The sequence below is a fragment of the Sinohyriopsis cumingii genome, chromosome 3 (genome assembly GCF_028554795.1).
Source record: "Sinohyriopsis cumingii isolate HCF-2022 chromosome 3, ASM2855479v2, whole genome shotgun sequence".
NCBI classification, from domain to species: domain Eukaryota; kingdom Metazoa; phylum Mollusca; class Bivalvia; order Unionida; family Unionidae; genus Sinohyriopsis; species Sinohyriopsis cumingii.
Window position 1 is genome coordinate 139,278,372 of NC_142963.1, and position 12,342 is coordinate 139,290,713.

Genomic DNA, 12,342 nt, shown 5'->3' on the forward strand with positions numbered 1-12,342 from the left:
ATTTTTTCAGGCCCTCCAGGAATCTTGCTGCAGTGAGGGCAATGACTGAAGATAGGTTCTTGAATGCACTTCTCGCACGCTCGGTGAGCCACGCAGAAATTAGGAAGGTGAATGCCTGTCTCTTGCATGCATTCGAAATCGAAAAAGATGAAATTGCCTTTCTTCTTGTGACCGTCCTCTTTCTCTGGTTGGGGTTGGTATTTTTGCACGTAACATTGGTGTTCCAAGTCCACGATGTGGTGACAAATGTGACATTTTCTCTTTCCTGAACATACGTGTGCCTTGGTATTATTGGTACGTATGCCTTGTCCACACGTGGGGCACAATCTCAGCAGTTGACAAGCACATTTCTGCTGTGAACCTTGCGTCTTCCAATGTTGTTGGTAACATGCAGGGCTGACAAACGTGCGCAGAGAAGTTGAACAATGCACTGGTTCTTGTCCTTCGCTCAGACAGGGTGGAGATTCCAAACATCCTGAGCATTTCGAGCCACAATGCTTGTGTTGCTCTCGATTGTTATAGCCATAGTCACATTTCTCACAGTAATATCTGTACCCCAGGAATCCGGTGATACTGGTAATGGTATCGACATGGTCATCGTGATAATAGACATGAATGTATTTTCCATCCTTAAAGTCTTTCCCTCGAAACAACAGAGGCCCACGCATTTCTTGAGGGTGCACTTTCAAGGTGTAGCGTGGAGCTAGGACATCTTGCAATTTTTGCATTTCAGGAATGCCACAGGGTGTGTCTTTGGACAGGCCGGTTTGTTATAACAGGAGTTATGCTTCACTTCGTTGTTTGGCTCGGTGCGATTTTTAAATAGTTTTCCAGGCTCTTTTACATTCTGCCGTGTCATTCTTGTTAGCATAGGTTCGTCCCACACGATAGCCCTGGCTAAACACATCTGGTCTTGAGGGTTGTTAATTCGCACGAGACTCTTTTTGGTGCTGCGAAGGTCGTTCACCAATAAGATCTTTTTGCGGCCAGTCCCTTGAGGAGGAGAGACGTAGGTCATGTCCAGTGTGGCTTTTCCATCGATGATGTCAAACTGGTCATTAGATTGTTGCATGTGTTGAATCTTGTCCATGACTTTGGAAGCGGTCAATTCTGCGGGGCTGCTAAACTCGATCCAAACAGGGATTTCAAACCGTCGTGTTGTATGGAAAGTCTCAAGCGATCGTCTTCTTTGGGTTGACATTGTCACTTGAGTGTGGTAAGTAAAGAATCCCACACCCCCGTAATGAATCCTTCTCCTTTCTCTAAGGGTACTTCGGACTTGAAATCTTTAAATTTCACCGTGTATTTGTAAGCCGTGGTAATAAATTTTCTAGAGGAGCTCTTTTCTATCTCTCGTATGGAATAGTATTTTTCAGGGTTGACTAAGGGTGGTGAACTTTGTTTAGAGGGTTTGGATTCTGGTTCGCTCATGTCCTCTTCAAAATCACTGGCATGAATTTGTGCTAAGACTTCAGCTCTGGTAAGAGGCGATAGACCACGTTTCTGCCTCTTACTTTCTTCTTCTTTCTTCTCAAATGAATAGGATCGTTTCATCTTGAGTGTAAAAGGTCAAATGACTAAAGTTTAAACACCATAGACTAATTTATAGTCATGGCAGACCAGCGTATACAAAAGGGTGTGTGTCTTGTCCTTTCACTATTCATTTCACTCTCAAACCGAGCACAACGATGGAAGAGACTACACAAATCGAACGTTTCATCAGAGCTTTGCGAGGGGTCATTAGAAAATTCTTTTCAGACCAGCCGACGGACTACTCTCCTTCCTTGCGAGATAAAAGTGAAGATACTTGCTATATCTGTCAGAAGAAAGGGCATTGGTCAAAAAAGAAAAAAAGGGGTTAGAAAAGACAAAAGTCAAGATACCTGTTATCATTGTCAAGAAACAGGACATTGGTCTCCAGATTGCTCAAAAAAGAAAGAAGAGGAATCAGAAGAAGCGATTGATTCTTCAGAGAAAGAAGAAGAGGAAGAAAGCAGACAGGTGAAGAAAATGAAACAGGTGAAGAAAAGAAGAAGGGAAGAAAGTGAGGAGGAAGAAGAGGAAAAGACTGTGACTGTGAAGAAATTTAAAAAACAGAGAGAGTAAACAATGAGACAGAAGAAGTCTATGAACTTTTTAAAGTGCTCCGTTATGAATTGTGAATTGGATTGTAAATAGTGATAAAACAATCAATTAATTATAAAAGGTAAGTGTCTTGGGGTTTTTAAAATAAGAACGTACACTCAAACACTCATAAACACGTGCTATAGGGATAACATGTTTTTTTTTTTTTTTTTTTTTTTTTGTTTTTTTTTAAGTTATTGGCAATTGAAAGTCTATCTCTTTTCGAGAGACGTGGGTGGCCCTGAAAAGGGCCTTTGGTTTTTGATGTAGGGGTGAGTTTAAGCAATCAACTTTAACTGTCTTAAGCCTTTGCCACGGCCAAGGCCTACTTCTGGACTGCGTACTGTTGATGATGATGATTTGGTTGAAATCACTAAGGGTGACACGGTAGGCTTAGTCACAGGGTTGGCGTGTTTAGCTCGGGAAGGTCGTATTCTCTTCGGTCGTAATAAAGAAGTCTGATACATTTGTTTCAGACTTCTTAACTCCGCTAAAATGTCTAACAGTACCGTGGCCGTTTGATTTTCACCCTCTTGTTTCTTTGCTGCTGCTTCTTCTTGTTGTTTTTTTTCTTACCTCTTCTTCTTGCTGTTGTTGCTGTAGGAGAAAAGCTTGTTCCGCTTCCTTTTGCTGTTGTATAAATTTCTCCAATTCTTCTTTCTGTCTCTGTCTAAAATTCTCCACGTGCGGTAATGAAGAAGGTAACGAAGGTTCCGGAACAAATTCTTGTGAGGTAAGAAAATCCACAAAATCCCAATTCACCTCTTCTGAAAGTAAGTCCAGTTTCCCTTGGGCGGTCTCCACTGCTGGTGCACCCCAATTTATCGTTCTCTGAGTTTCCGTCATGTTGAAAAACTGTCGCATGAAATGACTACGCACAGGCTCTAGCGAATCTATATAGACCACGTGACGTCACAGACTGGTCTCTTCGGATTGGACGTGGGCTGAGTGAATTTTGTAACGCGTGTTTGGATTGGTCAATGAACTCAATCCGTTTCAATCCTTCCTCTACCTATAAATAAGTGCAGTTCACTGCATTGATTCACCTGTTATCGGCGCCTCAACATGTGGACCGACGTTCAATCTTCTACGCTTGTGTCTTCGATGATGATCCGGACGGACATACCCATGTATGTCCGATCCAAGTGGACAGTTATCCACAGGACCGACACCAGCCTGTGGATGCGAAGAGTCTATGTAGAACGTCAAGGATGCCTCAAAAGAGTCCTGATTTACGGTCCTGCAGTCAGGCGCAACCTAAGGACAAGAAGAAGACCAATGCGGTGCCATTTACGTTAATATATCTTAATATTAAAATAAAACCCAAAGGCCCTTTTCAGGGCCACTCATAGGTCTCGAAAAGATCTTGACTTTTAATTGCCTAGCTTTTTTTATTTTTTTATTTTAAAAAAAATAGAGACCCCCTCTCTGTTTCAATTTTTTGCCTGTTCCCTTTCCATAGTCCCATCAGGTCGGGACCGTATTAAAATAGGGTCCCGACCCTGTTCCATTTCCCCTTGTGCCTAGATAGGCCCACACAGTATTCCCATGTTAAATTCCCCTTGTCCCTAAAATTGCTTTTTTCTCCCATGTTAAATTTCCCTTGTCCCTTGACAAGCCCAAAATCTATTCCCATGTTAATTCCCATTGTCGCTAAAGTGGCCCAGGGGTTTTCGTAATGTTAAATTTCCCATTGTCGCCAAAGTGGCCCAGGGGTGTTTTTATTGCTAATTCCCATTGTCGCTAAAGTGGCCCCATTCACTACTCTTGTCCACTGACTACTACACGGAAATCCTTGTGTGTCATAATTTTATTTGCATTAAGTCCACTGACCACTACACGGAGATCCCTGTGTCTCATAATTTGTATTGGCAGTAAGTCCACGGACCACTACACGGAAATCCTTGTGTATATAACTTGTATTTGTAGCAAGTCAATTGAGCACTATACGGAAATCTTGTGTCTCATAATTTTAGTATCTATATTTGTAGCAAGTCCACTGACCACTACACGGAAATCTTTGTGTCTCATAACTTGTCTTTGTAGCAAGTCCACTGACCACTAAACGGAAATCTTGTGTCTCATAATTTGTATTTGCAGTAAGTCCACGGACCACTAAACGGAAATCCTTGTTTCTCATAACTTGTATTTGTAGCAAGTTCACTTAGCACTACACGGAAATCTTGTGTCTCATAACTTGTATTAGTAAGATGTCCACTGACCACTGCACGAACGTCCTTGTGTCTCATAACTTGTATTTGTAGGATGTCCACTGACCACTACACGGAAATCCTTGTGTCTCATAACTTGTATTTGTAGCAAGTCCACTGACCACTACACGGAAATCCTTGTATCTCATAACTTCAATAACCTATATTTGTAGCAAGTCCACTGGCCACTACACGGACCACTCTTCGCACGTCATCTGTGTGGAAGCTTGGTAAGTCCGTCTTGACAGCATACTGCACGGAGATTCGTAAGTCAGTATTCATGGCATATGGCAAGGGGATTCGTTAGTCTGTATTGATAGCATATGGCAAGGGGATTCGTTAGTCAGTACTGATAGCATATGGCAAGGAAATTCGTAAGTCTGTATTGATAGCATATGGCAAGGGAATTCGTAAGTCTGTATTGATAGCATATGTCAAGGAGATTCGTAAGTCTGTATTGATAGCATATGGCAAGGGAATTCGTAAGTCTGTATTGATAGCATATGGCAGGGGGATTCGTTAGTCAGTATTGATAGCATATGGCAAGGGGATTCGTTAGTCAGTATTGATAGCATATGGCAAGGGAATTCGTAAGTCTGTATTGATAGCATATGGCAAGGAGATTCGTAAATCTGTATTGATAGCATATGGCAAAGGAATTCGTAAGTCTGTATTGATAGCATATGGCAAGGGAATTCGTAAGTCTGTATTGATAGCATATGGCAAGGGAATTCGTAAGTCAGTATTTATAGGTTACTGCATTTGTATGGGAAAATATGAACGAGTTTTGGGATGGAATACTGCACGACATTGGGAGTGAAGTATATCCTTCCGACAAAACGAGTTCAAATTTTCCCATACAAATGCAGTAACCTTTTTATTATATGCTCATTTTGTATTCTACCTAAGGTTTAATTATATAAACACAATACACTACAAGAAACAAGGTAAATGGATGTATGCCGCATTCCAAACTAAATACACAAGCGCATATTCATCATTACACAAATCAACATTATTACTGCACACATAACTCCGCCCAGATAAATTTGACATAAGTTTCGAAAGAAAATGGCGTGTCTAGTTAAAATTGAAATTTGCAGTCATACTGTGAATGAATGTGCATTGCAACAAATTTTCCATTTGATCTGGAATGAATAGATGTTGGTATTTTTCTCGATTCTAGGAAATTTCGTGATTATCGACTGGATTTGTATGTGACGATTCCACATGAAATACGTGAGATTTAATAAGCTAGGGAGAAGCGTGTTAACATCTGCAAATGTGTTTCTGTTTCTGTGCGAATATGCCTGCTGCAGACGAGTGCATAATAGACCGATTAAGTAGCACCATTTTGGGTGACATGTGCTTGGTCGTGAGGGAATATGGGCTCTTGTGTGCAGGCAAGGCGATGGGTGCAGTTTACCCTCGGGCCTGGGTTCGAATCTCATTAGAGTACGAATTAAAATTATCTAACCGGTATGATAGTATTATTTGTATTAAATATGAATTATGCCTACTATCATCAAACATTCTTTTATAGAATCCAGGGATAGTACTTTTTGTTCTGTCTGGTATATATATATATATATATATATATATATATATATATATATATATATATATATATATATATATATATATATATATATATATATATATATATATCCCTTAAATTGACTATAGATACGACTGGCGGAGGACTTACACAGAAGCAGAGGAGCCAGAAAGTAACCAATGGAGGAAGAAGGAATAAGTGGAAAAGGAAACACAAGAACATATCACGTAAGTACGTTACAAATAAGTCTTTGCATTGTGTCTTTTCTAACTTTGATTTTGATCTAATGCAACAGACGAATCTTGGTTAGGACAAACCACTCCAAATAACAGCGACGTTTAGGATGAACTTCTTAGTATATGCTCATTCTGTATTCTACCTAAGGTTTAATTATATAAACACAATACACTATAAGAAACAACGTAAATGAATGTATGCCGCATTCCAAACTAAATACACAAGCGCATATTCATCATTACATAAATCAACATTATTACTGCACACATAACTCCGCCCAGATAAATTTGAACTTAGTCGCGCGCTCGACATAAGTTTCGAAAGAAAATGGCGTGTCTAGTTAAAATTAAAATTTGGAGTCATATTGTGAATGAATGCGCATTGCAACGACTTTTCCATTTGATCTGGAATGAATATATTTTGGTATTTTGTTTCGATTCGACGAAAGTTTTTGATTTTGGACTGGATTCATCTGTGCAAATTATACATGAAATATATTTGATTGAAGCGGCGCGGGAGAAGCGTGTTTACATCTGCAAATGTGTTTCTGTTTCCGTCATTGAATGTTTGAAATCATAAAGTGGGAAAAATATGAAGTCTTTAAATTGCAATTATCAAAAAGACGCTATGGAATTTAATGTGTATTTCATTTTGAGTGCAGTAAGGAGGATGCAATTGCACTTATCAGCGGAATTACAGCACAATTTCGAAATGTGTAATCCAGCTTGAAAACCTATGACATGGCTCATGTATTCGGATTTGCCGAATTAAGAAAATACATTTTGAGGAAAATCAGGATGTAAAACTGTAAGTATATTTTATTTTGCCATTCTTGTCACCAGTTAAAGAAGAGAGTATATGACTTGAGTAGTGAAGGGGGACGATTCAGCGACAATGGGAATTAGCATTACAGACCCCCCCCCCCACCGGGACTGTTTAGCGACTATGTAAATTTAACATGGAGAAAAACCCTGGGACTGTTTAGCGACAAGGGAAATTAACATGGGAAATAGATTTTGGGACTGTTGAGCGTCAAGGGGAATTGAACATGGGATTATGGGACTGTATAGCGTCAAAGGAATTTAAACAGGGTGGGACTTTATAGCGTCAAGGGAATTTAACAAGGGATTTTTTTTTAAAAATAAAAAAAATAAAAAAGGGGTAGGCAATTGAAAGTCAATCTCTTTTCGAGATCTATGAGTGGCCCTGAAAAGGGCCTTTGGTTTCATCATCATCTTCTTCTTTAATTTCCTCCACTTCTGTAGCCATCTTCTAACTTTTGCCATTATTCCTGTCTTCTTCTTTATTTCTGATTCAGGCATCCAGTCAGGATGACCTATCGCTCGGAATTTCTCCTGTATTCGTATCCAGTTATTGTTGAGTTTCTCAAAGCTTTCTTTTCTCTTTCTATTTTCTTCCTTTTTTCTTTCCTTAGTCCACTTTTCTTTGATGTTCTTTACCTCTTCCGTCATCACTTTCCTCGTTACTTCTTCCGTTTTTGTCAGCTGGTCCAACCCCCATTTTACGTATCGCCACTCCGTCCAATTCAATATCTTTTCTAAGAAGCACCTGACTTCGACAACATTTTCAAGTGCTTCCTTTAAACTTCCCACTCTTACATAAGACGGGTCAATCAATCCTCTCAGACTCTTTTCCTCTTCTTCCATCATTCCTGTTACTATCTCCTTTGCTTCCTTCAATTTATTAAAACAGTCGAGACACTTTTCTAATTTGAATTTTTTCTCTATCTTTTCCATGACAAACGTAACATCTACTATCCAATAATAAATGCCTATCAAATGATTCAGTAACGCTGTTGCTACCACCATTTTCTTTGTCTTTATTCCGTGGAAAGGGTTCTAATGGCTAACACTGTTAGCTTTACAGTTAAAGCGCGGACGTGATGGAAAACATCCCGAAAAAACAAAATTGATATTACCTAGACTATCACTTAAAACGCGCGGACGTGAAGGAAAACATCTCCTACTTTTCTCATTTCATATGATCTACTATCCACATACGTGAAGCATCAATAAACAAACCCCTAATCTACTATTTACACACGCCAAGCATTAAAATTAAACCCAAATCTACTATCCACACAAACCTACGTCAGAGCTTACAAACACAAACACAAACACTATAAAAAAGAGTCAGTGTTTATATTCACACTACTCTACATACACACATTGGCAAATCGATTGTTATTTCTTTTCTAGAGTATTGGGTAGCCCTGAAAAGGGCTGTTTGTTTTTTATGAACTCCAGTGACACCTGGTTAATGATGGCACCTTCCAGGCCTGGCACCACACACACATCTTCTTCGCCAGTCTCCTTTTACCTTTTTTCTTGGGAGTGCAGAAGCTGGATAAGTGGCTTCAGAATCCCAATTTTCTTTCTCTTGGATTCTGAAATTTCTTCTCTCCTTTTCCTCCTCTTCTTTTTGTCTTCTTTTCTCCTCCTCTTTCATCCTTCCCTCTTCGACAATGGCCTCCGCGGCCAGTTCATTTAACAGGCGCCTGGCATGTTCCAGGTGCATCTGGAGTTCTAGAAGCTTTACAATTCTGGTATTCATTGTCTTGTTAACGAATGAACAGGGTAGGTAGACTGCCAAGCGATTTTCAATTTATACTAAAAGCGCGGACGTGAAGGAAAACATCCCCTAAAACAAAATTGATCTTACCTAGATCATAACCAAACAACGCGCGGACCTAAAACAAACACTCACTCACTTTTTTATACTACCCATTACTAATTTAAAAGTTTTCATTAATCACTTCAATATACTATCCACATACGCAAAGCAATCAAATCCCAAATCTACTCTCCCCACACGTCAAACAGCAAAAAAACATGATCTTAATCTACTATCCACACAAACGTACGTGAGCACCTACAAACACACAATCATATACACAAACACATACCCTCACACTATAAAAAAAAGTTAGTGTTTATATTCACACTACTCTACATACACACATTGGCAAATGGATTGTTATTTCTTTTCTAGAGTATTGGGTAGCCCTGAAAAGGGCTGTTTTTTTTTGTTTGCCATGGCAATCTTTTAGTTTCTAAGAATGCGACGTCCTCTGAGGATAGACTTTCTGACGATAGGTCTGCTTCTTCGGAAAGAGAAGAAGAACTCTTTGGTGTCGATACGACAATCGACAAAGCCTCTGTCAGGTTCAGGATGCTGCTGCTGTTGCTGCTGTCTCTGAAGTCTGTACTTCTCTGTCCATTCTTCTTTCTCCCTGTTCACTTCTTCTTTGAAGAGCTCTTCTATCAGGTCTTCAGTGACTTTTAACATTCTCACATTCTCTATCTCTTCTGGCTTCGGTATCAGACTGTGTCTGACCCTATGCAAATTCACGTTGGCTTCGTTTAGCTTAGCTAGTTTGGAGCACATCTTCGTAGGAGGATGAGTCGACAATGGATGGTTAGACTGGAAACTTCCCCGGTTCTTAAAGTCAAAGCGCGGACGTGAAGGAAAACATCCCTCTACGGTTTTCGAGCCGCAACGTTCAATGAGTATCATGAGAGGGATAGTAAGAAGTCAAAGAGCATGAATCAACATTCTTATAGCCAAACAAAAGACAAAGGCATTTTTTTTCCAAACACAACATTTTTTTTATTCAAAATCACTTAACACTAACAAACAACTATAACATTTTTAACAATAATCCAACAATATAACATCAAACATTTTTTTTCAAATCACAAACATTTTTTTTCAATTTACACATTATTTTGGACAGGGCTGACAACGTTGTGAATGAAATTGTGATTTCCACTGTTGGAAGTCATTAGGCCATTGATGGACACTACGTTTCCTAGCTACCCTCACACTATAAAAAAGAATTAGTGTTTATATTCACACTACTCTACATACACACATTGGCAAATGGATTGTTATTTCTTTTCTAGAGTATTGGGTAGCCCTGAAAAGGGCTGTTTTTTTTCTTTTGTTTGCCATGGCAATCTTTTAGTTTCTAAGAATGCGACGTCCTCTGAGGATAGACTTTCTGACGATAGGTCTGCTTCTTCGGAAAGAGAAGAAGAACTCTTTGGTGTCGATACGACAATCGACAAAGCCTCTGTCAGGTTCAGGATGCTGCTGCTGTTGCTGCTGTCTCTGAAGTCTGTACTTCTCTGTCCATTCTTCTTTCTCCCTGTTCACTTCTTCTTTGAAGAGCTCTTCTATCAGGTCTTCAGTGACTTTTAACATTCTCACATTCTCTATCTCTTCTGGCTTCGGTATCAGACTGTGTCTGACCCTATGCAAATTCACGTAGGCTTCGTTTAGCTTAGCTAGTTTGGAGCACATCTTCGTAGGAGGATGAGTCGACAATGGATGGTTAGACTGGAAACTTCCCCGGTTCTTAAAGTCAAAGCGCGGACGTGAAGGAAAACATTCCTCTACGGTTTTCGAGCCGCAACGTTCAATGAGTGTCATGAGAGGGATAGTAAGAAGTCAAAGAGCATGAATCAACATTCTTATAGCCAAACAAAAGACAAAGGCATTTTTTTTCAAAACACAACATTTTTTTTATTCAAAATCACTTAACACTAACAAACAACTATAACATTTTTAACAATAATCCAACAATATAACATCAAACATTTTTTTTTCAAATCACAAACATTTTTTTTCAATTTACACATTATTTTGGACAGGGCTGACAACGTTGTGAATGAAATTGTGATTTCCACTGTTGGAAGTCATTAGGCCATTGATGGACACTACGTTTCCTAGCTTGAGACAAAAGATAAGCATGATGGTCACAAAACCATTGATCTACTTTCACATCCTTTCTAGAAGAAGAACGAGGATCAAAATGAGTCACTAAATGATCTAAGGAATAGCCCAGGCTGCGATGATGCAGAAAATACACACAATATTGTCCACACACCAAGGAATCTGTGCCTTGTAATTTCACATTATTGAATCGGGTGGTCTGAGCATTTCTTCTCATAAAGTCAATGATATCGTTTTCCAAAGGGGGCAATCCGTACGAATCGAAATATTCCACACATCCTTCTTGAGGAAAGTAGACGGCTACCCAGTGGGTTCCTGGGAGATGACTGTCGTCCGTGTTGATCACATAAGCTAGATGGTCTTGAGGTTTGCGATGAGGGAGTTCATCTTTAGCACAGACGACAGGATTCCAAGAAGCCGTATACGAACTGTGGTTGAAAAGGTAATAAAGTTCCCAGGTATCCATGTTTTTTTCTTCTTCACAGGTAATGATAAGTGATCAATTCGATCCTGACCTTTTGCTTGAAAATGTCTGACAAGTAAAAGGCGTTTGGCTCCGACTTCTTATTCTGGTCAAAGAGAGATTCGATGTGACGGCGCTCCAGAGACGTTAATGGAGGAGAAGAATGTTTATCCAAGCCTTTATACCAATCGTTCAACACGAATTCTATCTCGATGACACCCTAAGCTTTGTCCAGATATTCGTCCAATTTTTCTTCTTGGCTCAGCATCAAACATTTGTCGTGTTGAATTTGACTGGGATGATCGTTGTGACATCCATAGCACTCTTCCTTGATCAATTCTTTCATTACATCTGTCAGTAATGTAGCAAAACAGGAGACTAAATGGGCCTCTTGTTCTGGCCATCTTGACTTCATCATGATAACTACTTCGTCTTGGGATTCTTCTTCTTCTTCTTCTTCCATGGTCTCCTCACATTTCATGTCCAAAGTTTCTTCACTAGGTAAAGAGGGATAACAGTCTGCCATAGCTTCTAATAATCTAGAATGACTTCTCTCAAACTGTTGATTTCTATGGCATTATCCAATTCGGCATACAGGAGGACGTTCACCGTCTCTGTTAGATTTGTAGTAAACTGAATTTCCACACGAATCTGGCCGGATTTTATAGGGTGGAAATGTCCCTCGTGGCTGCCTTGGTCTGGAGTGAAATCGAAAGCCCACAAAGCATGGCCTCCTGCGTAATCTTCGTACGTAATGCCGTGACTGGTGTTGGTTCCTAACTGACCGGTGGCTTCGTACAGGGACAAGTACGATCTCTAGTAATTCTTCTTGTCAAAGTTTGGTTCGAAAGGTCGGGTACACAAGGTCTTGCCATCGCGACTGACTTCGATCTTGGACACGTCAAAGTGTTTAAAGTGGAAAGGATTTTTAGCCAAAGCTCCGTTGAAGACTGCATTCTCGACGATACCAATGATCAAACGTTTGGGTAACT

General features: G+C 39.8%; 1 protein-coding gene across 7 annotated transcripts in view; it reads left to right on the plus strand.

The window, feature by feature from the left end:
• LOC149803951 (inter-alpha-trypsin inhibitor heavy chain H3-like) overlaps positions 1 to 12,342 on the plus strand; it is a 118,942-nt gene that overhangs the window by 79,887 nt on the left and 26,713 nt on the right. For 4 of the 7 annotated variants that reach the window (XM_089953773.1, XM_089953775.1, XM_089953774.1 and 1 more), the window contains 2 exons: positions 4,508 to 4,564; positions 6,021 to 6,119. In XM_089953773.1, the coding sequence (XP_089809899.1) occupies positions 4,508 to 4,564; positions 6,021 to 6,119 (156 nt within the window). The remainder of the gene's footprint in view (positions 1 to 4,507; positions 4,565 to 6,020; positions 6,120 to 12,342) is intronic. The other 3 variants (XM_089953776.1, XM_089953778.1, XM_089953779.1) reach the window with 1 other exon arrangement.